At 31.9% G+C, this 23436-nt stretch overlaps 2 protein-coding genes and 1 long non-coding RNA gene across 3 annotated transcripts; 1 reads left to right on the plus strand and 2 right to left on the minus strand.

The window, feature by feature from the left end:
• Positions 1 to 4402: 4402 nt before the first annotated feature.
• Positions 4403 to 10415, minus strand: LOC122272101 (putative 115 kDa protein in type-1 retrotransposable element R1DM). Its single transcript, XM_087156050.1, has 3 exons — positions 10379 to 10415; positions 9175 to 9246; positions 4403 to 5973 (listed from the first exon to the last, which is right to left on the minus strand). The coding sequence occupies exons 1-3, from the start codon at positions 10413 to 10415 to the stop codon at positions 4403 to 4405; spliced, it is 1680 nt and encodes a 559-aa protein (XP_087012176.1).
• Positions 10416 to 11088: 673 nt separating this feature from the next.
• LOC147800890 (uncharacterized) lies at positions 11089 to 16257 on the plus strand. The gene has a single exon (XM_087156052.1). It carries the CDS (start codon positions 11089 to 11091, stop codon positions 16255 to 16257), a length of 5169 nt encoding a protein of 1722 aa, XP_087012178.1.
• A 3048-nt stretch (positions 16258 to 19305) lies between these two features.
• On the minus strand, positions 19306 to 23432 carry LOC122271414 (uncharacterized). Its single transcript, XR_006226358.3, has 2 exons — positions 23094 to 23432; positions 19306 to 21009 (listed from the first exon to the last, which is right to left on the minus strand). It is a non-coding gene; the product is annotated as an uncharacterized LOC122271414 (long non-coding RNA).
• Positions 23433 to 23436: the final 4 nt, after the last annotated feature.

Below are 23436 nucleotides of genomic sequence, written 5' to 3' on the forward strand. Positions count from 1 at the left end.
TATATATATATATATATATATATATATATATATATATATATATATATATATACAGTGGTGGCCAAAAGTGTGGACACTTTTTGAAAGTTTCATGTTTTTCAACTTTGTGTGCTTGTAGAATATATTAATTTTCACTTAAATACAAACGTTTAGATATCAAATTGAAGGTAATTTAATGTAGAATTTAATAATTAATACAGTATTACTATATCTGTATTACAAAAAAAGTTATGCAATTAATAGTAAAATCTATCTTAGTTTTGCATTTTTTTAAAGTGATACTTACACTATCAATACTTAGTAGGATAACCCTTAATTTTTAAGACAGCTTCACAGCGTCTTTTCATCGAGTGAACGAGTGTTTGGAGTTCATCTTTCGTAATCACATGGTGCCAAGAATCAATTTTAGCTTCACTTAGTTGTCTTTTATTGGATGGGCGTTTTTTTCGTACAAGAATTTTCAAACGTCACCACAAATTTTCAATTGGATTGAGATCATGGCTGTTTCCTGGCCATGGTAATATATCTATGCCTTTATTTTGAAAGCATGCTTTGCATACTTTTGCTGTGTGGCATGGAGCTGAATCCTGCTGAAAAATAAATGGTTCGTTGTTGGGGAAGAGATCCCTGATGGAAGGTATCAATTTTGGTTTCAGGACAGTTTCCATGTATTTTTTAGCATTCAGGATGCCAAATCAGGCCGAAAAAAATGCACAAGTGCTACTACCGATAGAAAAATTAAGTGGCTATGCCTTCAAGATAGAAAAATGTCATCAGATACCATTAGATGTGAAATGAATGCAGCTGGTATTGCAGTAAGTTCAAGAACAATAAGAAGAAGCTTATCAGGATTTGGACTACAAGCTAGAATTCCAAGGAAAAAACCATATTTAAATCAAAAGCAACGCGAAAAACGAGTTAAGTCGGCAAAAGAACACATTAAATACTCAGAAAATCAATAGAGGCAAGTAATCTGGAGTGATGAGAGTAAAGTATCGCTCTTTGGAAGTGATGGTCGAAAATACGTGAAACGTAGAGTATGTGAAGCGCTTCATCCTGATTGCATTGAAGCAACTACTAAAAATCCAACAAATGTCATGATTTGGGCATGTATATCTGCAGATGGTGTGGGCCGAATTCAAGTGATTGATGGCATCCTGCATGCCAAAAAATACATCGAAACTGCCCTGAAACCAAAATTGACACTTTCCATCAGGGATCTCTTCTTCAACAACGCACCATTTATTTTTCAGCAGGATTCAACTCTATGCCACACAGCAAAAGTATGCAAAGCATGGTTTCAAAATAATGGCATAGATATATTACCATGGCCAGGAAACAGCCATGATCTCAATCCAATTGAAAATTTGTGGTGACGTTTGAAAATTCTTGTACGAAAAAAACGTCCATCCAATAAAAGACAACTAAGTGAAGCTATAATTGATTCCTGGCACCATGTGATTAGGAAAGATGGACTCCAAACACTCGTTCACTCGATGAAAAGACGCTGTGAAGCTGTCTTAAAAATTAAGGGTTATCTTACTAAGTATTGATTGTGTAAGTATCACTTTAAAAAAAATGCAAATCTAAGATAGATCTTACTATTAATTGCATAACTTTTTTTGTAATACAGATATTGTAATACTTTATTTATTATTAAATTTTACATTAAATTACCTTCAATTTGATATATAAACGTTTGTATTTAAGTGAAAATTAATATATTCTACAAGCACACAAAGTTGAAAAACATGAAGCTTTCAAAAAGTGTCCACACTTTTGGCCACCACTGTATATATTTGGCATGAAATTCCAAATTAAAAGCGTGCTGTTCAGTTTTTACGTGTACATGGGTTTATATATGGTAATTGCAGATACTAATATTATGAGTTTGGTTACCAATTATTCGATTTTTGTAATTGTATACAATGTCTTAATGAGAAAAATAGTTACTATTTAAACTCATATATTTTGTTAACATACATATATATAACTATTCACATGGATTTGGAATGCATATATATACATATGTATGAAAAATTATTTGAAATAGAAATTTTTTATGAGTTAGCAAACTTTTAAAGATATGTGAATAGTCAAAGATACTATTATAGTTTATTCTTATCTCGCCCCGCCCTATTTTAGGGCATACGAGAGTTGATACATACACAAATGATACATTAAAAATACGTAAATCTCTAAAAGTTACATCAACAGTGAATATAAAAATCTGAATATCTAAAATAATGTTCAGTACAATTCTATAAACAAGTTAAAACCAAATAAAATAATAAAGTAGTAAAAAGGTTAAATAAAAAAATAAATAAAAAAACACAAAATCACCCAAAAACCAATAAATGTTAAAACTTTGCAGGAACATGCAAAACAGTGATAAAATATAGAAGTTAAAATTCGATAAAGAGGTTAAAAGGCAGAACAAGTTAAGAATCAAAACAATCAGTTAAAAGTTGATAAAAACAATGCTTGTTAAATTAAAAATTTATAAAAACAATACAAGTTAAAACGTAGAGAAGTTTAAAATGAAATTAGATAGATACACAAGACACCAGCAATAGTGTTCGCAGGCTCCGAGCATAGTTAAATGTGGTTCAGAGTGTCCTCCAATGTTACCTTTATAATTTGTTTAACTATGTTTCTACAGACCAACTTAGCAAAGCATTGGTGCAAATTTTGTCCTGCAAAATGGTTTCCACGGAGTGTCTGGAAGTGTGGGCAGTTCAAGATCAAGTGTTCGATTGTCTGATTGTCCCCACAGTAGGTACAATTTGGGTTTTTATTGAAAAGTCTATTTTGGTATTCTCCAAACACCCCGTGTCCAGTAAGTAATTGGTTTAGGTAAAAGTTGGCCTGTAGTCGTTTGGTGGAAGGGTCTTTAAAAAAAATATAGCTTTGTCGACCTCTCTCGGAGCTCTGCCATTCTGTTTTCCATCTATTTAGGTTGTTGGACTTGATTATTGTTTTGATCTGGGCCTTGGAACTTGGGACCTCTAAATTGATTTGGCTGAGACTGACGGCTTCCTTGGCAGCCTGATCCGCCTCCTCGTTGCCTAGGATGCCAATGTGCGCCCTGACGCAGTTACATGTGATGTTTGGTCTCCATAGTTGTTTAGTATTTTCTGCCTCTTTGTTATTTGGAGTTGGGTCACTTAGGGCTTGCAACGCTGAGAGCGAATCAGTGAAAAGAGTGGCGTCCGGGTAGTCATTTTTAGCCAGCTAATCAAATGCACTTTTAATTGCCATCAGCTCAGCCATAAAAATACTGCAATTGTTGGAGAGTCTAATGGAGTCCGCTTTAATGATTATCCCATTTCTCTTGATGATAGTTCCATAACCGGTCTTGTGCTTTATCCTACTTCCATTATCAGTCTCTTCGGCGAACTCCACTCTTGAACCATCCGTGAAAATTTCCAACCCCTCATTAGTGGGGAGTGACCTACCCCAAGGCACCGAAACAAACTTTGAGGGGTGTTGCCTTACTGGTCGTTGTTCCAGTGCAATCGAGTCCAGAGAGTGGCCCAAAACTATTTCCAAGTCAGCCAACCCCCAGCCCCAGGTCAATCTTTTTGTGCTGATATCTTCAAGAATCTTTAAGTGAATAGGTATCACTCCCGCCAGTATCTGAAGGGCCTCCGTACTTGTAGTAGTGTAGGCTTTTGTTATGGTAATCAAGGAGGATCTCTGAATGGATTTAAGCTTGTCATTGATTTTTGTATTATTGCGATACCAGACACTGGCGGCGTAAAGTATAATTCTTTCGGTCGCCCTGAGGTAGATGATTTTTAAGATCGATGGTTTGAGGCCCCAAGTGGCCCTGGCCACCCGTCTGATGAGGTTGTTAAAATTGTTCACTCTCTCTTTGATCTGATTTAAATGGGGTATCCAGGTCAGGCCCGGGTCGAGTACAACACCGAGATATTTTAGCTCCCTGACTTGCTTAATTGTTTGGCTATGATTGACACTCATTTTAATACGTGGGTGTCTGCCGATTCTTTTTTGGTTCTTAGGGAATGTTAGGCAATTAGTTTTTGAATCACTGAAACTCAGTCTGTTTGACTCGGCCCAAGCTGAGAGATGAGTGAGACAATGGGTAGCCAGCAGATCAAATCTATACAGTATCTGGTGTCTCAAGAGAAGTAAAATGTCATCTGCAAAAACAATCAGTCGGCTGTCATCTTCTTTAAAATCGCTAAAACCGCTAAAATCAATATTGTTAAAAATCGGATTGACATATACCAACCACAGCACCGGTCCCAGGGAAGATCCCTGCGGAACCCCCAACGACGTATCTTGTTTAAATAGGCACTGACCTTCTTCATCTATATATGTAACCTCTCTATTACTTAGGAAACTCATGATAATGCTGACAATATTATCTGGAAGGTCAAATCAAAATCGACCAGTTTGCATTATTAAAAGCATTATTAATGTCCAGAGCCACCCCTATGCTGTGTTTGTTGTTTGCTTTAGCCTCCTCAACAAATTTGACCAGCTCCAATAATGCGTCGTCTGTGCCTCTCCCAGCCCGGAAGCCATACTGGTAGGGATTTAATTGATCTCTGCTTTCCAAAAAGTAGGCAAGTCTTTTGGTCAAGAGTTTATCTAGGATTTTGCCCCAGACCGGGAGAAGAGAGATTGGTCTGTAAGATGTCGGAAAATGTGGGTCCCTATCGGATTTGGGAATAAGGGTGACTCTGGCGCTTTTCCAGCAAACAGGAAATACTTTCAATTCAAGGCACTTATTTATTGATTCTAGGAGCCAGGATTTGTTAATAAGAAGTAATTCTTTAAATATCTCACCGGGGATTCCGTCCGGTCCCGGCGCCTTATTTAATCCTAAGTCGTCAACTACCATTTCCAATTCTGACAGGGTAAATGATGGGTCACTATGACCATTATGAGAGTACATGATGGAGGTCTCTGTCTCCTTTGGGAAATGATGTTTCATAATCGTTGTAATTGTCTCTCTGTAGTCACTCGTCATGGATCCATCCTCTTTGTATATCGGGTTGTAATTTGAGCGTCTCAAGTTCTGACCTTTTGCCAATTTGTATGGGGCTGTAAAGGCCCCATCCTCATTAACTCTTTCAAGGTACTTCTTCAGGTGCAGTGTCTTCGCCTTCCTTATCGCTCTTTTGTAAAGTGTCATTTGACCTCTGAACTTGACTCTGTAGTCTCTTCGTTCTTGGTCATCACCTGTCCCCTGGTATCTTCTTCTTAATGCTCTAACCAGTTTTCTATGCTGTCCAAGAGCTGGAGTCCACCAGGAGCAGTGATTTTTGTCCCCCAAGCCACGCTTTATATTACTGGTCCTGCCTGCCCTGACAATTTCTTCTGTCACTATTTTTACTTTATCTTCTAGATCTTCCGCTTTGTCAATAGAACCAAAGTCATGATTGTCCGTAATTTGCTTCAACTTGATTCTCATCTCGAGCCAATCGATTTTCTTAAAGTTAATGTAGTTACTAGTTCCGGGTGTATATGAGGTAGTACCAATTTCGACTGTGATCAGCTCATGATCCGAACAGGAGATGTTCTCGTAAACTTTGTAGTTGCCAATATCCTGAAGGTTGCTGGCGAAGACATCCACCCAGCTCTGTCCAAGTACAGAATTAAATGTTGGCGGTCCGTAGGGATCATTCAGAATTTCCAAATTGTGCTCGTTTAGAAAGTTCAGCATTCTATCTCCCCTTGCATCGGTTCTCGGACCCCAGGCCGTGGATTTGGCGTTAAGGTCACCTCCAACCACAATCCCTACCGAGGAATATTTAACCAACAAGGCATCCAGGATTGCCAAGTTTGCCGAGGGATCTTCATTTGGCGAGAGGTACACAGACACGAAGATATAGGTGGAGCTGTCCAAAACAAATGAAATGGCTGTGATGTCTCTCTTGGCCACGATAGAAAGAGCACTCTTCACCCTCCGATCCGTTAAGATTGCCGCTCTTAAAGATACTATTATATAAGAATCGAGTTAATGACTGTAGCATTCAGCACACTTATTTTTTCTTGTCATGAATATTATAAGACAGTTTTAACAACCCAGGTAGTAAAAAGATATGATCTAATATGAGAAAGATGCAATATAATACTGTCGTGCTAGAAAACTCAAAACTCTTAAATCCTATCTTCTAATATTAAGACTAATATGATATAAGATTATATAGTATTCGATCTAACATTCGAGCTTTCAAAATAATCATCTATTTCATTACTTTTGGTACAGCACCACATTTTTGCTAAAGGTTATCCCTTATTATTAATAAGTAAACATTTATTTATGAAAGAAAACAATAAATTAAATATTACTTAAAATATCCTTTTTAGCCAATGCAAAGGAAGCGGAAAATAATATTAGTGGTAGTTTGCGAACGATTGAACTCGAAAAACTTTTTCAACTGTTCAGTTGTATGTTTCTTCTGTACGTTTGCTTACGACGACATATTGTTAGAGCTTGGCTGCTTTCTTTTCAATTACATACGGTATTTTTAATTTAGTAATTATTTGAAAACTTTATGCATTTCAATGATAGTAACATGAAACGTTAAAGAAGTATTGTAAGTAATGTTTTTGCTTTAGTTAAAAATCATGTCTCTAATAAAGTCAGTGAATATTATGAATTGTGATCATTATTGTTCGCACATAGTAGTTGACTTCTCTGTTAACTTATTGTCTAGCCGTAAATAATAAGTAATGTAATTAGTTCAAAATATGCTTGTAAAACAACGTTTATTATACGTTCAAATATAGTTAAAAAAAATTGTTTCAGTGTGTTCCAATTGCTTTGTTTTCGTAAATAAACTTCTGGGTGGCAGAACTTTGAATGAATGGATTTTTCTGATATTTTAACTAATGCACATTATTATTTAATTCTTTTGTTTATTAACAGTAGAATTTTTTTTTATTTTTTGAAATGTCCTAAATCCATTATGGGGATATTATCATAACCACGGCAAGTTGGCGAAGAGTCGCCGAGGAGGGAAGATAACGTTTCTGGCGGAGGGAACCAGTTTTCCTCTGATCATGACGTTTACGCCTCTTCCTTCTCATTGGCTCAAATTCCCTGACTATTCCTTAGAACTTATCGGTTAAATATCAGTTATTAAGTAACAAATCCCTCTATTATAATAATTTAGTTAGGTTTAGATAATATTTGTTTGAAGTCTTTTGTTCCGCAGGTGAGAGTGTGCTCTCTCCTTAGAGATGTTTGTTGTGATTCATATAAGAAACAGTAGTTGATTTTTTACATTAGATAATTATTAAGTATAATGCCTGTATAATAAATAGGGCAAAGTAGGGATAAAAAATGTTCTACAATATTTAAATTGCTTTGTTTTTGTAAATAAACTTCCGGGTGGCAGCTTTGAGTGAATGGATTTTTCTGATATTTTTACTAACAGACATTATTATTTGATTCTTTTTTTTTTTTTAACCGAAGACTTAATGAATTTTTTTAACTGTTCTAAACTTCTTGAAAATGTTTCAATGAGGTTTTGCTAAAATTTGTGAAACAGTCTTGTGTTATGTAGTTGAGCTTCTGGGCGGCAGACCTTCGAATATAAGGATTTCGATGTTATTTTCACAAATACACATTATTTAATTATTTTGTCTATTAAAAATAGAATTAATTTATTTTAAACATATATACTGAATATTTTCAAAAGTTTTAATTAGGTTTTGTTTATATTTGAGAAAGAAGTCTTGTATTATGTGGCTGAGCGTGTTCTCTCTAACGATAATATGTTATGATTCATATTAAAAATAGTTTTTGATTTTTTACTTAAGATATTAATTAAGTAGATAAAATATAATGCTTGTTTCATAAACAGAGCAAAATAATAAACAAAAATTTTTTAATATACATTAAAATTGATTTGTTTTTATTAATGAACTTCTGGGTGGCAGAGCTTCCAATAAGGATTTTGCTGATATTTTCACAAATACACATTATTATTTAATTATTTTGTCTATTAAGAGTAGAATTAATTTATTCTATATACCAAATTTTTTCAAATGTTTTAGTTAGATTTTGATGATATTTATAAAAAAAAAAATTCTTATTTTTAGGTTAGTAGGCTCTCCCCTTAAAGATAATGTTTGTTATGATTCATACAAGAAATAGTTGATCATTTTTTACTTCAGACATTATTTAGTAGATTACATATAATGCCTGTTTCATAATTCTCCCTCACACTTGTTTCCTTTCAATTTAGGATGCAACTTTGTATGGAGAAAACAATTCAAAAGAAATTGTGAAGAAGCAGATGGAATTATTTAAAGCAAGACATGATGAAATGAAAAATATTATTCAATTGGATCTTCAAAGGATGCAGAATGGCTCAGTTTGGCTTTAGTGAGGAAACTTGTTTCTTATTTAATATCAAGTATCTTTCCGCCTATTGCCCCTTCTAAGCCGCATGTTTGTATTGATTTGTTTTCTTTAAATTTTCTTAAAATTTACTAGTCATTATGCATGTTTGTCCTAAACTGTCTATTAAACAACATTGAATTTAGTGTAGGATTTGTATGCTTTCCAGCCAGTATAATGCATCAATTGTAAATAAAGAGGAAAAAAACAAAAATGTAAAGAAATTTATTTAATAATTAAAGGTTTATTGTAAAATAATTTCTATTCTTGCTTTCAGAATTTAAGCTATATAATATTTTATAACCCAATTATGCTGAAATAATAATTTTTCTTCGAAAATTATTATTTAAATAATTAGTTGAATATCCATGAAGTACATAAAGAAGAGGTTTGAGAAAAATATATAATAAATATCCTGCGTAAATGCTTTATTTTTTTCTTCTTCTTGTTTTTAAATGTGTTGTTTATTTTTTTCTTTTTTTAATTCATTGCCACTTATCTTATTTCAATGCATATAATTTCAGGTAAAAACTTATCTTAGCTTTGACATAAGCATGTGAAAATCTAATATTTCTTGCAGTTTTTCTTATAGTTTGTATTGGATGATAAATATTTCTTTAAAAACTATAATTTATGAATCTGCTTCTCTATCTCAGGACCATGAGGCTTAGCGGTGAGTTCATAAACCAACATTATATTCAAATGTTTTACATATACGAGTGACTGTTTAAAAACTACATGTAAGAGGCACGCCTCGTGCATGTGCAAATCACATGCTAAATGCATACCTGTTATTTGCTCTTCTAAGAATATAGAGTCTGTTTTACTTACAAATTTCAGCTCCCCATTTGTAGAGCACCCTGTTGATAACAGTGAAATAATGTAAAACTTATTGGATTCCATATAGTAATTAACTCTTCTTTACCTGAATTTTTTTCCTATATAGCTAACTCTATCAGAGATGACTTATATATTATTTTGTTAGAATTGAACCTGTATCAATCATGATGATTTCTAATGCAATTGACCTGGGCATTAAATGAAATAAATAAAAGTACATCGATTATCACTAAATGTCAAGTCTACTATGTTTTGCAAATTTATTCAATTTCTTTTATTCTTGCTATTTTATACATCAACGAAATTGTTAAACGAAAAGGTTCACACATTAAAGTGTTAGCATAGGTTATAACACAACTTAGGTAGCATGCAAAATAATACAGGGGTAAAAGCATTATAAAACACCATTTTGATAAAATATTTGGAAAAGCAACACCGTTTCCTTTTCCAAATATCAAAATTTTTGTATTTTTTAATTAGAAAACATCAAAATTATTGTATTAGAATATGTCATGATAAAGCTATCTATATTTAATAATAATTACTCCAATTAAATAATAGCTTCTCTTTATTTCTTTAAAAAAAAAATAGTTTCATTGAAATAGATAAACAATGAAAATATAAACAAATTTAATCAAATTGCCGCTTAAAGACTTTCTAAGAATGGAAAATTTAAAAAAAGAAATTTCTATGTACACAGCTTAATAGTCATCATAGTGAATATTTATCGGTGATGTCTTATTCAAACACCTTTGAATTGCTCATTGCTGTCAGGCTAACAATCGACTTCCATTTTAATTTTGCCATTACATAAAGCAAAATATATTTAGTTCAATTCATATGTCTATTAAGTATGTTAATTCCAATTGTATTTTTCTGAGTTTCAACAGTTTTGAATTAAAAACATAAGACAGTTTCAGTTATATTCTTCTTAAATAATTCAAATGCTGTTTAGTTTTACTTACTAAGAAATATCCTTCATGTTTCAAGAAAAGTTTAATCAAAATTGCTTATTTTGCTTAATGAGAAGGAGAAAGAGTAACAAATTTTAAATAACTTATAATGCAAATGATTGATCACACAAAAAAAATAAATAAATAAAATAAACGATTTGTCCCTTTGCTTTTTAGTATCACTTGGAAACAATCTTACAAATGGTATTACAATGGATAATGTGATGATCATCCATGTCAAACTGACCATGGAGTTAGAACACATGCCAGAAGTAATAGATCTTTTAGTCATAGAAATATGTTAGAAGTGTACACGGCGAGGAGGTAGATCACTCCTCAGTATTATAATTGCGATAAAATTTGCTAAATAAATACATGTGATTCAATAACTTTTAGTATTAAATGTGGAGGAGGTAGATCACTCCTCAGTATTATATTTGGGATAAAATTTGCCAAAATAAATACATGTGATTCAATAACTTTTAGTATTAAATGTCAAGGAGGTAGATCACTCCTCAGTATTATATTTGCGATAAAATTTGCTAAATAAATACATGTTGTTAATTCCCATTAAACATATAGATGGCGCTGTAAGCGTAAATTGAATTTAATTGTAGAACTGAGTGCTGGAAGCAGCAGTGTATGTGTAATGTGTATGAGTAACGGGCTCACGAGCGAGTCCGTAATGCTGGTACAAAATAAAAGAGTATAAAATAAATACAGTCCAATTATTGTGTGTGAGCTATTGATCTGACCAAACTGGTCAAATGGTCCTCCGAGAACGGAGGTGAGTTAAAACCTATGGATTAAAATACGAATTTCATCACTTAAAAGGTATGTACCAGTTTTGAAATTTGATTGAGATAAATTGTGCATTGACTTTATATTGACTATATATAAATATAAACTATGTTTAAAGGAGCGAAAAAAGAGGACTTAAGGCAAATTGCCATTGAGTTAGGTGAAAATGTTACTGAGACTATGACTATTATTGAGCTAACGAACTTAATAAAAAACAACGAAACATTTGTTAAAGAGCCAGAACTTGCTACTGACATAGCAAATACTATAATTAATGATAGAAAAGCAGAAAAGGAATCGTTGTTACAGTTAGAAAAATTTAAGTTTGAGAGAACAAAAGCAGAATTAGAACTAGCTAAACTGCGAAACGAAAACAAAACTGAGAACTCCGAAAGTACTGAATCGCTGGATTCACTCGTCAAGAGTGTCCGGACTCTAACAGTTAAAGTTCCTAGTAGACCTGAAGGTTGGAGTTATTTTTTCTCATCCTTAGAAAGAGCATTTAACTCTAAAAGTGTACCCGAGAAATACAAGGCGGAAATTCTTTTAAATTTATTAGGAGAAAAAGCCACAAACGTGATTACTTATATAAAAGATAACGAGTTAAATGATTATTCTAAAGTAAAATCAATCGTAATAAGAGAATTTGAACCCACCCCTCAATCGTGTTTAGAACATTTCAAAAATACATTCCGACAACCAAACGAAACACACGTACAATACGCGTCTCGATTGATAACAAATTATGATTATTATTTGAAATTAAGGAAGGTGTCGGATTTCGAAACATTAAAAGAGTTAATCGTATCCGACAAAATCTATCAAACACTTGACAAAGATACCGCATACCATATAAGTATGAAACAGGGAGACGATTGGTTCAAACCCTCTCAATTATCGAAAGAGATCGATCTATACTATACATCGCGTGGGAAAAAATTAGTCAATAGTTTAGAAAAGGTAAAAAATCCCTACTCAAAAAATGCTTCGCGAGTATTCCTGTCAGATGCTACAATTTCTAAATGTGTTTTATCGTGTAGTGAAAATCATCCATTATATAACTGCCCTGCTTATAAAAACTTATCCGTAAATGATCGAGTAGAAGTTGTTAAAACTAATAAATTATGCTTTAATTGCTTAGGAAATAACCACAGAGTATCAAATTGCAAATCTAAGTATTCTTGCCAGAATTGTAAAAGGCGTCATCACGTGACTTTGCATTTCTCTCCTGAGAAAAAACCGTATGAGGCATCGGCGACTGCTAGTCGAAGCGTGCTTTCCCCCACCGCAGCTGAATTTATTACCAATCCTTCTAGAAGTGCGGAAGTTAATCAAAACAAAAACGAAGAATATTTTGCTGCTGCGAGTTTCGATTCGAATTCAATACAATCAAAATGTGTTTTGCTTAGTACGATTATTTGTTACATAAAAGATAATGTAAACAATTTAATTCCTTGCCGGGGTTTGCTTGATGTGGGTGCGAATTCGAATTTTATCAGCAAAAGATTATCTGATAGACTTAATTTAAGGAAAGAAAAAATAAATGCCTCAGTGTCAGGATTAAATGAATTGTCATTAGAAATAAAATCACGAGTGAGTACTACCATTACAAATGAGGAGGGAAATTTTAACTTAGATTTAAACTTTTTAGTTGTTCCAAGAATAATGGATTTTACCCCATCTAAACCAATTCAATGCAGTTTCCCAGAATTAAGAGATGTGAAATTGGCGGATTTAAGTTTTAACATGCCAGGTCCTATTGATATACTTATAGGCGCGGAACATTTTTATGAAATTATGAGGATAGGGCAAATACAACCCCCTAATACAAAGTTAATTTTACAAAATACGGTATTCGGTTACGTTGTAAGTGGGAGCATACCAACAAAAAATTATGATAGGGTTCACTGCGGATTAATAAAGGATAACACGGAATTAGAAAAGTCCATTAGTAGATTTTGGGAGCTAGAGTCCATTGGCATTAATGACGAGAATGAAAACATTGACGAAAATGAAGCCCTTAAGAACTTTAATGACACGGTGAGCTTTAAAAACAAGCGGTACGAGGTAACTTTACCTTGGAAGAGGAACTGGCAGGAGTTAGATGATAATTTCAACATTGCAAAGAAGAGACTTGACTCCCTGATTAAAAGAATGAATCGTGATAATTCACTATACTTAGAATATTGCGAAACTTTAAAAATTTATTTGAGAGAAGGAATAATTGAGAGAGTATTGGATCATTCAAAACCAAATGATAAGCCTGTGTTTTACCTGCCCCATTTGATTGTCAATAAAAAGGAGAGGCTAACCACCAAAATGAGAATAGTGTTCGATGCTAGTGCACATGGAATCGGACAATTATCTCTGAATGATTGTTTGTTTCAAGGGGTTAATCTGAATCCAAATATTTTTTATCTTCTGATCCATTTTCGTTTAAATAGAATTGCATTTCTGGCTGATATCGAGAAAGCATTCCTCCAGATTTCCTTGAGTGATAGAGACAGAGACGCTGTGAGATTTCTTTTTGGAAAGTATCTAAAACATATAGAGATATACAGATTCAAGCGAGTAATATTTGGAGTGAATTCTAGTCCATTTTTGTTGGCAGCTACCATTAAAAAGCATATAGAAAAATATCGTGAAGAGTTTCCATCCACAGTGCAAGTACTTGATGACTGTTTATACGTTGACGATTTGATAGCTGGAGAGGACAGTGAAGAAGCAGCCTTTGAAATTTCTAAAAGAGCGAAACAAATCATGGGAGATGCTGGAATGAACCTAAGAAAGTGGATTTCGAATTATGAAAATCTTATGAAAAAATTGAATGAAGAAGGATTTGATCTACTACACCCAGAGGACCTCGAAGGAAATCTGCATCGAGTCCTAGGCCTTTCTTGGAATCCACTTAGTGACTTTATCACCGTGGAGATAGATAGCTTGCTTGAATTTCTTCAACAGGATAAAAATACCAAACGATTTTTGCTAATGGCTGCAGGAAGAATATTTGACCCTTTAGGTCTTCTCAATCCCTTCACCATTAGATTTAAATGTTTATTTCAAGAGATTTGGCAGAGGAAAATCACCTGGGATGAAGAGTTGCCACCCGACATTGCAAAAACGTGGAAGAAGTGGTGTACAGAAGTTTCTCAACTAAAAGATCTTGAAATTCCTAGACATGTGATGAGTCCTACAGGTGATGAGAATTTATGTATCGAAATCCACACATTTTCAGACGCTAGTATCAAGGCCTATGGAGCCGCCGTGTACATAAAAATACGAGTCAAAGATCAAATCATTACCAATCTTGTGTCTTCTAAAACCAGAGTTGCACCCTTGAAGAAGATTACACTACCGAGGATGGAACTCATGGGTGCTGTGCTAGCAGCAAGATTAGCTAAAGAGGTGAAGAAAGTAATCGACCAAAAACATCAATCAACAAGCTTTTTCTGGACTGATGCTAAAATCGTACTCTACTGGATTCAGAGTTCAACCAAACGATGGAAACCTTTTGTGGCGAACCGTGTAAAAGAGATTCAAGCCTTGACAGCCCAGACGTCATGGCACCACTGTGCTAGTAGAGACAATCCCGCTGACATGCTAAGCAGAGGTGTGACTGTTGACGTTCTTCTTGGCAGTGCGAAATGGTGGTCTGGTCCTGACTTCCTGAAAGAGAACATTCCTGACGCTTATGAGGAGCAAACTGTTCATGAAGAAGAGTACCAAGTTGAACTTAAAAAGAACTGTGATTCCCATTTAGTGACATTAATTTCTATAGATAATGCTTCCCTTTTTGAGAAAATTCTTACCTTATCTAACAATTATACTAAAATTATTCATGTATTGAGTTTTCTTTTCAGATTCATTTACAATTGTAAAAATCCAGATGCAAGAAAAATTGGTCCCTTGTTAGTAAGTGAATTAAATGCAGCTGAAATTTGGTTGTTAAAATGTTTACAACGAAGTGAGTTCCCAGAGGAAATCAAAAGCTTGGATAAAGGTAAGTCTGTTCCGAGGAACAGTAAGTTGTCTTCATTGTGTGTTTTTCTAGATGAAAATAAGCTGATGAGAGTTGGTGGTAGATTATCTCTGTCTGACTTGCCTGTTAATTCTAAGTTCCCCATCATTTTACCGGGTAAGAATTCTTTAACCACCATAATTTTGAGATATTGTCATTTAAAATATTTGCACTTGGGACCACAAGCATTATTATATCAAGTTCGACAAAAGTTCTGGCCTCTTAACGGTAGAAATAATTGTAGGAAAATTGTACATAGTTGTATCACATGTTTTAAAAACAAACCTGTTATGAGTAATCAAATAATGGCTGATCTACCAAAAGAGCGTACAAGACCTAATTATCCATTTAACATCACGGGAATTGATTTTTGTGGCCCATTTTCTATTAAGTTCAAAAACCAGAGAAAAGGGGTCACAAATAAGGTTTATGTTGCTGTTTATATTTGCTTGTGTACCAAGGCAATTCACTTAGATTTTGTAACTGATTTAACTTCTCAATCGTTCATTGCCAGTCTAAAACGTTTTTTTGGGAGACGGGGCAAGTGTGCAAAAATTATGACCGATAATGCAAAAACATTTATCGGTGCTAACATTGAGATTAAGAAGTTAAGGAAATTGATAAATTGCCCAGATGAGACGTTAGCCAGTTATTTTACTAATGAAGGGATTGATTGGAAATTCATCCCACCAAGGTCACCAAACTTCGGGGGAATTTGGGAGGCTGGTGTGAAGTCGTTTAAGTTCCACCTAAAAAGAGTAATTTGCAATCAAAATTTAACTTTAGAAGAATTCTTGACAATTTTGACTGAAATCGAAGGTGTTTTGAACTCCAGACCTCTCACTCCACTATCACCGGAGTTTGATGAATTTGAAACTCTATCACCTGGTCATTTCTTGATAGGTAGGCCCATCACCTCACTCGCTGAACCCCAACTAATCGATATAACTGAGAATAGGCTTTCTAACTGGCAAAAGATTAATAAGTATAGTCAGAGAATATGGAAGTTGTGGAAAAGGGACTACCTTAATAATTTACAGGAACGTAATAAATGGAAATTTGAAAAGAATAATGTAGAAATAGGAACCCTGTGTGTGATAAAGGAAGAGAATTTACCATCTACGCAATGGTTAGTAGGGCGAATTGTTGAGGTGATGCCTGGCCGTGACACAAAAATAAGAGTAGTGAAGTTAAGTTTACCTAATGGCAAACAACTTCAAAGAAATATTCGTGACATTTGTATTCTTCCCATAGAGTAATTGTGCAAATAGAAAATTAGCTTTAGTTTATATCTCAATGTCTGCTTTATGTCACAATGTTATTTGTATGATTCATATATATTTTTTTTTTCTCTGTATAACATTATATTGCTAATTGTGTAAAATTTATTGAAATTTGCAATTTCAATCGTGGGGAGTGTTAATTCCCATTAAACATATAGATGGCGCTGTAAGCGTAAATTGAATTTAATTGTAGAACTGAGTGCTGGAAGCAGCAGTGTATGTGTAATGTGTATGAGTAACGGGCTCACGAGCGAGTCCGTAATGCTGGTACAAAATAAAAGAGTATAAAATAAATACAGTCCAATTATTGTGTGTGAGCTATTGATCTGACCAAACTGGTCACATGTGATTCAATAACTTTTAGTATTAAATGTGGAGGAGGTAGATCACTCCTCAGCATTATATTTGCGATAAAATTTGCTAAACAAATACATGTGATTCAATAACTTCTAGTATTAAATGTCGAGGAGGTAGATCACTCCTCAGTACTATATTTGCGATAAAATTTGCTAAATAAATACATGTGATTCAATAACTTTTAGTATTAAATGTGTGACAGAACATTGCATATACTTTCTATAATTTATGTATTTGATTTACATTTTAATGTGAATAAAAACTTATTCTCATACAATTAGCCATTATTTAAATAAGAAAAGCTTTAAACACTAATGTAAATACTCTTAAATAGGATCAGAACAAGATTTTTTTTAATTTAAAATTTTCTTTTGTGAGAAAAAATATTTTTGTATTAACTCTGCTTTAATGACTTAAAAAACATAAGCAAAATACAAGATCTTTAGTAATGATATTAATTTTAATATATGTACATCCTTTTGATGTATGCATAGTAAGTATGTTAGAGTAGCAACAACAATATAAATAACATGTAAGAAGTAAACATGCAGCAACATTAAAAATATGGTGATTCTACTGGAACCTACAATTTACTAAATAAAAATGGAATAAATGAATCATAAATCTATCCCAATTCAAAGTTCAGAAGACAAGTTTTCTAAAAAGTCAGAAGTTCCCTTCAGAATAAAAATACTATTAAGAAAAGTAACATGAATTAATAAGATTGATTGACTATGATGTACTCAAAACTGTGTTTAATATATATCAGCTTTAAAATAAATAATACCATACACACATAAATAAAACACTAAATATTAAATAATATTATTCATTTTAATGCAGATATTTTATATATTTATTTCTAATCAAGTTGTGCCATAACATTACAAATCACACGAAATATGTAAACAGAGTTATCAAATATAAATCCTCAAATTGCAGCACTTAAAAGGAAATTTTCAATTAAAACGGCATTACAATTTAAAGTTTAGTACACTATCCTTTGAAAAATATATGTAATATTCTAAATAAATTCAGAATATAAGTTAAAAACACTTTATTTTTAAACTTCGCGATGTTAAGTCTAAAGGCGGGTTGACACGATCAAAGTACTTTGATCAAAGTAAGCGCGCGCAATCAAAGTAAGTCATAAAAGTAAATAAAACAAAAATGGGAACCGCGAAATTTTAGGGAAAAGGGAAAATGCGAAGGGGGAAAAAAGTAACGCACTGTTATTGAGAGTATGATATATCAAATGAATAATCTCGGCCTCTCTGTTTTTAAAATTCATTCGAATTTTAAAATTATTTAATGAGATTTAAAAAATAAAATCATATTTTATTAGACATTGATATAAGTAGTTTAACCAACCCTGTGATTATATTAATGAAAAGAGGAAAATTATTGTTTTTGAAATTAAATCAATATATAAAAAGTTCCCTGTATTTGTAATTGTCTCTCACTTTGATGCGACGTAATTTACTTTGATGGGTGTTCAACTTTAATTTCTACTTTGATTCAAACAGCGATAATTGTGCCAATTGTGAGTATCAGTAATTGATTGTTATCTATGACGTATTTCCCTAAGAGGATTCTAAAAATGATAAGGGTCAATTTCAAAGATGCGTTAAATAGAATTTTTCCAGTTTCGTGGGGTGAGGAAGCTCGATCCTAACTTCACGTTCGCGGTTACAATCAAGTTAATCACAGAAAAAATTCAAAATAATTATTTCTCAAGCCCATTCTCACTGTATGAAAAATAGCAGGTGATTTTGGAGGGTCACATAAAGCGAAATTTTGAATATTGTGCTAGCGATCTCTGAGGAACCATTTCCATTACATTCTGTACAATACTTGTGCTAGTAGTCCCGCTGTGAACTGATCGTAAAGACACAGTTTCCAGTAGAATACCTCAATCAAGCATCACTGGCTGCGGTCATCAAACGAGTGGAGTGACCACTTTGAGCAGCCTGCGTAGGGACCCAGGGCGAGCGGTATTGGTCCTCGTTAAACTGTTCTACTGTAAAGTGCTCGACTTCTCGAGCAGATTGTCGGGCTGCTAAAGCAGGGGAGCCATCCCCTCTGCGGAGGATCAAAATTTCAATGGTATGACTACGGATCATTCTCAGGAATGTTTCCCATACCGCGCCAGTAGCCCATTGTGCAGCTGTTGGCACCTAAGTGATGGTAGCTTTACACATTTCTTTCTTATTTAGTTTCTGATGCGGGTTTCACACTTTGAATGCAAAGGGCACAGGAGTCGAATTATCTTTTGTTGGTATTAGCATGTGTATTTTTCCATCTGTATGTCCTTTCTTTCTCCAATAAATGGTCCACCTTGGTGGCTATTATAGTTTTTTCGCTTTACTTTGAAATATGTCTTAAATAAAATGACAAATACACATTTTTAAATCACTATGTATGCAAAAATTAGAATATCAAAACCAGTTTGATTGCTTTTGAAGCACTAAAGGAGTTTCCATTAATCTTTTTATACGTTTACTGGTTTAATTATTCAAATTAATTGGGTTAAAATAGTTTTAAATATTTAAAAAAAATTTGAAAAGTCGGAAAACAAAAATATATATTATATTTTTTCATTGTTTTTGTTTTCCGGCTTTTTAATTTATTCTTTTTAATAAAAATGTGTTTTTTTTACGTATTAAATTTTTTTTCTCATTTAATAGTTTCTTTATTCATGAATTTTTATTATATTTTTCTCTTTGTATTTTTGACGCATTTTAGTAATTCTATGTACTTGCAACTTTTGTGTAACAAATAAAGCTATTATTTTTTCTTATTTTCTTTGTTATTCTCGTAATCTTTTTTGTTTTTATTGTGTTATATATACACCACTTGTTACCATCATCATTAAAGAATGTTAATTTACTCAAACAAGTTTTTCGATTTATATTCCTCATGCAAGCTATTATTTTGTAATAATTATTATCAAACTCATTACAAAAAAGCTTATGCTATATCATGCTCTTTTAAAGTCAAATTTTTCAACAACTGATATTGTAAATAGATATAGGGTTTAAAAATTTTCTCTTTTTCTAAAAATAAATTATACATAAATAAACTTTAATTTTTCATCATTCTTCTCTAACATCCCTCGCCATATATCAAAAGTAAAACCTGGTCCTACTGGTAATCCATTGAACTTGTTGATTTTAAATTATGAATTGAAATAGTTAAAACAAAAAGACTGTTTCAATAAATGTAAATAAATTTGGATTTCAGTGATATTTGCTGAGAAACTTTAGCAACTTGAGAAAAAGCTTCCAGAAAGATCTAGAAACATTCTTTGATACTCAATAACTTTAGGCATTTGCTATTTGATTCCTACATCGTTTATTATTAATATTTATATAGTATCTTTTACTTCAAGAAAAGTATTGATTTCTATAAATTTTGCATGCTGAAGCCTTTTACATCTAATACAGAAAAATATACTATTTATAAAATTTACTATACAATTCCACTGAAATCCAATTTTATTTTTTTGCAACACACAACAATAGTTCTTAGTTTAAAAAATTTTATTGGTAAAAACATCATTGGATTACAAATCATTTGAAACGGGAAAGAACAAGATATTAAATTGAATGAAATAATTTTTATAGTAAATTAAGCATCTTAGTTTAAGGAAATAATTTTACTGGAATACACTGAAACTATGAATGAAGAAATTTATAAGCTCTCACCTATAAACTATTTTGATTAATTTCTAGTACTTAAAAAGAAGAGAATAAGAACAAAAAGATTGAAGAAAACTGTCACAAAGATTTATAAATATTTTCTGTAACATGCATATACATTATGCAGTATCAACATTAAAATTTTACAATATAAAACAATTAGAAGAAGTTTACATTTAAAGAAAGAATCTTGAACTGTTTAATAATAAAAATATAATTTGAATTTTAATTTACAAAGAATATATAATAGCAAATTTCATGTTTAGAAAGTATATTTAAAAACTTTTGTATAACAATTTTGAATAGGCCATAGTAAAATGTTATTAACCCAATGAAAGATCCAGTACAAGAATTTTTTTTTTAAAAAATTGCTACCACAATAACCCCCAAAAATGTTTAGAACAAAAATAACTAATACATAATTAAGATTATAAAAGTCCTGATAAGATTAAGATTAATCAAGGTAATTAAGTAAATTAAGGTAAAAAGTTATAAATGATTATGAAAGCTCCCTAAGGTCAAAACATTTTTCTCTGAACACTTTCACTACTGCTCTTTCTAATTCTGTTTATGGTTTTTAGAAAATGAAAGCTTGTAATTATTTCTGGCTGTGATATAATACAGGTTATATTAAATGCAGAAGAGGAGACAAAGAACAAATTCTGTCAACCTGTAAGAGATAAAAAATACATTATTTGAAAAAAATAAATAAATAAAAGGTTAATAAATCTTTTCTTTACAATTGATTTAATTTTTTTATACTGTTACATTACATTATTATCACGCCGGCCAGGTGGCCGGCGTGATAATAATGAGTTTAGATAAAAATTCTGATTAGATAAAAATTTAGATAAAAATTCTGAATTTTTTAATATATTTCAGTAAAATTGTTTAAAAGAAATAGTAGTGTTTCAGAATGGTTTACACCACATAAAATTAAACTGTCTTTATTGAATATTCATTTAGAAAAAATAATAAATAAATTTAAACTATGCTCAAAATACACAAAGTTTCTACTTTACTAAATTTGAAAAGAAATAACTTCCTACTACTCAAAAATAAATTGCCTATAATTGAGCACTTGAATTGTGCTGACTGTAACTTCCAATTTGTATATTTTTGAGGAGAATGAAGTTAGCAATCAAGTAACAAAATTAGTATCAACTCTTCATTAATATTAAAACAATATTTATAAAATGCATCGATTAAAAGTTTAAATTTACTTTGACAAAACTTGAATTTGATGAGCACAATGAGACATAGGCTATATATGTGGTATTTCATGAGGATTGCTCTTAATATGTCTTTTCAAATACCTTATCAAAAAATTAGTATTAGCGAATTAGTATTTAAAGAAGGAAAAAAAAACACAGTCGAAAAATGACAAATCACTTTTCTGGAAGACAAAAGAAATATACAAGACACATTTGACTGTATAAAAAACACATCTTCAAGTTTCAACACCCAATTAAACCTGTTTTGATGTTAATAACAGCTATATTTTTTAACTGTAAATAGTCAGATTTCAATAGTGCATATGTTTTCCCCATACTTTTATACTAATTGTAACATACACACTTTTTGTTTTCCTTTTTGATAAGGATTATAAAAATACATATCAAAAGTGGTATTTAGAGAACACACTGTATATTATAAATTAAGTATTGTATCTATGTTCGTAAAACTAGCACATTTTAATCAAATTATTTAAGATTTTGCATATCATATGTTTCCAGAAAGAGAAAAAGAAATTTTTTTTTGCTCTTTCTTAGAGAAAATAATGTAACTTTGAACAAAAAAAAAATTTACTATTCTATTACATAAGTAAATAGAAATAAAAGCAAGTCCATAGGATTTCAATTTAATAACTGTAGCATAGCATAAAGCATCACAAACAGTCCAAAATGAATTTGACTAAAGAAATATTAAACATTTTTATTCAACAACAAAACTTTCTAAAGTTCATCAAGATAACTCATGAAAATAATTTTAAATTATTATACATGGAAATAAGATATTCTTTGTATGAAACAATTTTAGTGTCAAGTAAGCTAGTGTGAATCTGGTTAAATAAAACATAAGACATTTGGCAAAAAAGATAAAGTCAAACAAATAGACATTTTAAAATTCTGAAGCAAATTTGTATAAAGATCAAACCAATATAAAAAGATCTTAATATTAAGCTAGAAACACATAAAAATTTAAAATGGCTGAATTGTAATATATAATTGACAACTAATCTAATTCCTAAATGAGACATATGGATCTCCATGTTTTTAAAATTCCACACTTATCATGACACAAAATTTTATCTATAAGCAATTCTTCTTTAATTAAATATAGACAGAAAGTAACCAAAAACAACAATTACTTATATAAAATTTTGACAGAAAATAATCTGTATTAATATCTACACAGTAATAAAAGTTAAGCAATAAATTATAGGTACTATAAAATGATAGAGCTGAAAAAAAGTTCAACTAAATATTTTATAAACTTTAATAAAAATTATTAATACACAAACAGATCGGGAATAAATGAACTATTAGGAATGGAATACATATTTTGTGTTAATTTCAGATTATTCAGTTCAGAAATACTTCGAATAATCTATTAACTACACAACGATATCATATATACATTAGTATAACGTATATTAGTATGTGATATAATTAGTAGTATTTAATATAGAAAACGTAATATTCATTTTAAAAGCACATATAGTTGATTATAAACGAAGAAATTCTCACTTACCCGATAATATAGATAAGTTTTCAAATCCTATTAGTACGTCTAGATTTCTTGAAAGAAAGGTTCAAAATAAACATATTCCCTGTAAACAAAAACAACTTCTTCTAAATCGTCACATTTCCCTAAAAATATTTCCCTACTGGTGAATGCGCGCGCTTACTTTGATCAAAGTACTTTGATCGTGTCAACCCACCTTAAGACAACCTCGCCACCCAGGCACCCGCAATTGATTGTAGCAATTGTCTAGCGCCAAGCTCACTCCGCCCTGTTACCAATTCCTGAATTGACTGACGTCATGTTAATTTACCCCATTCTTCTAAAATTTCTGAATACTTCGGTTTATAAG

This window comes from Parasteatoda tepidariorum, chromosome 12 (genome assembly GCF_982258835.1).
Source record: "Parasteatoda tepidariorum strain Cologne lab strain chromosome 12, Ptep-v5.0, whole genome shotgun sequence".
In the NCBI taxonomy this organism is placed as follows: domain Eukaryota; kingdom Metazoa; phylum Arthropoda; class Arachnida; order Araneae; family Theridiidae; genus Parasteatoda; species Parasteatoda tepidariorum.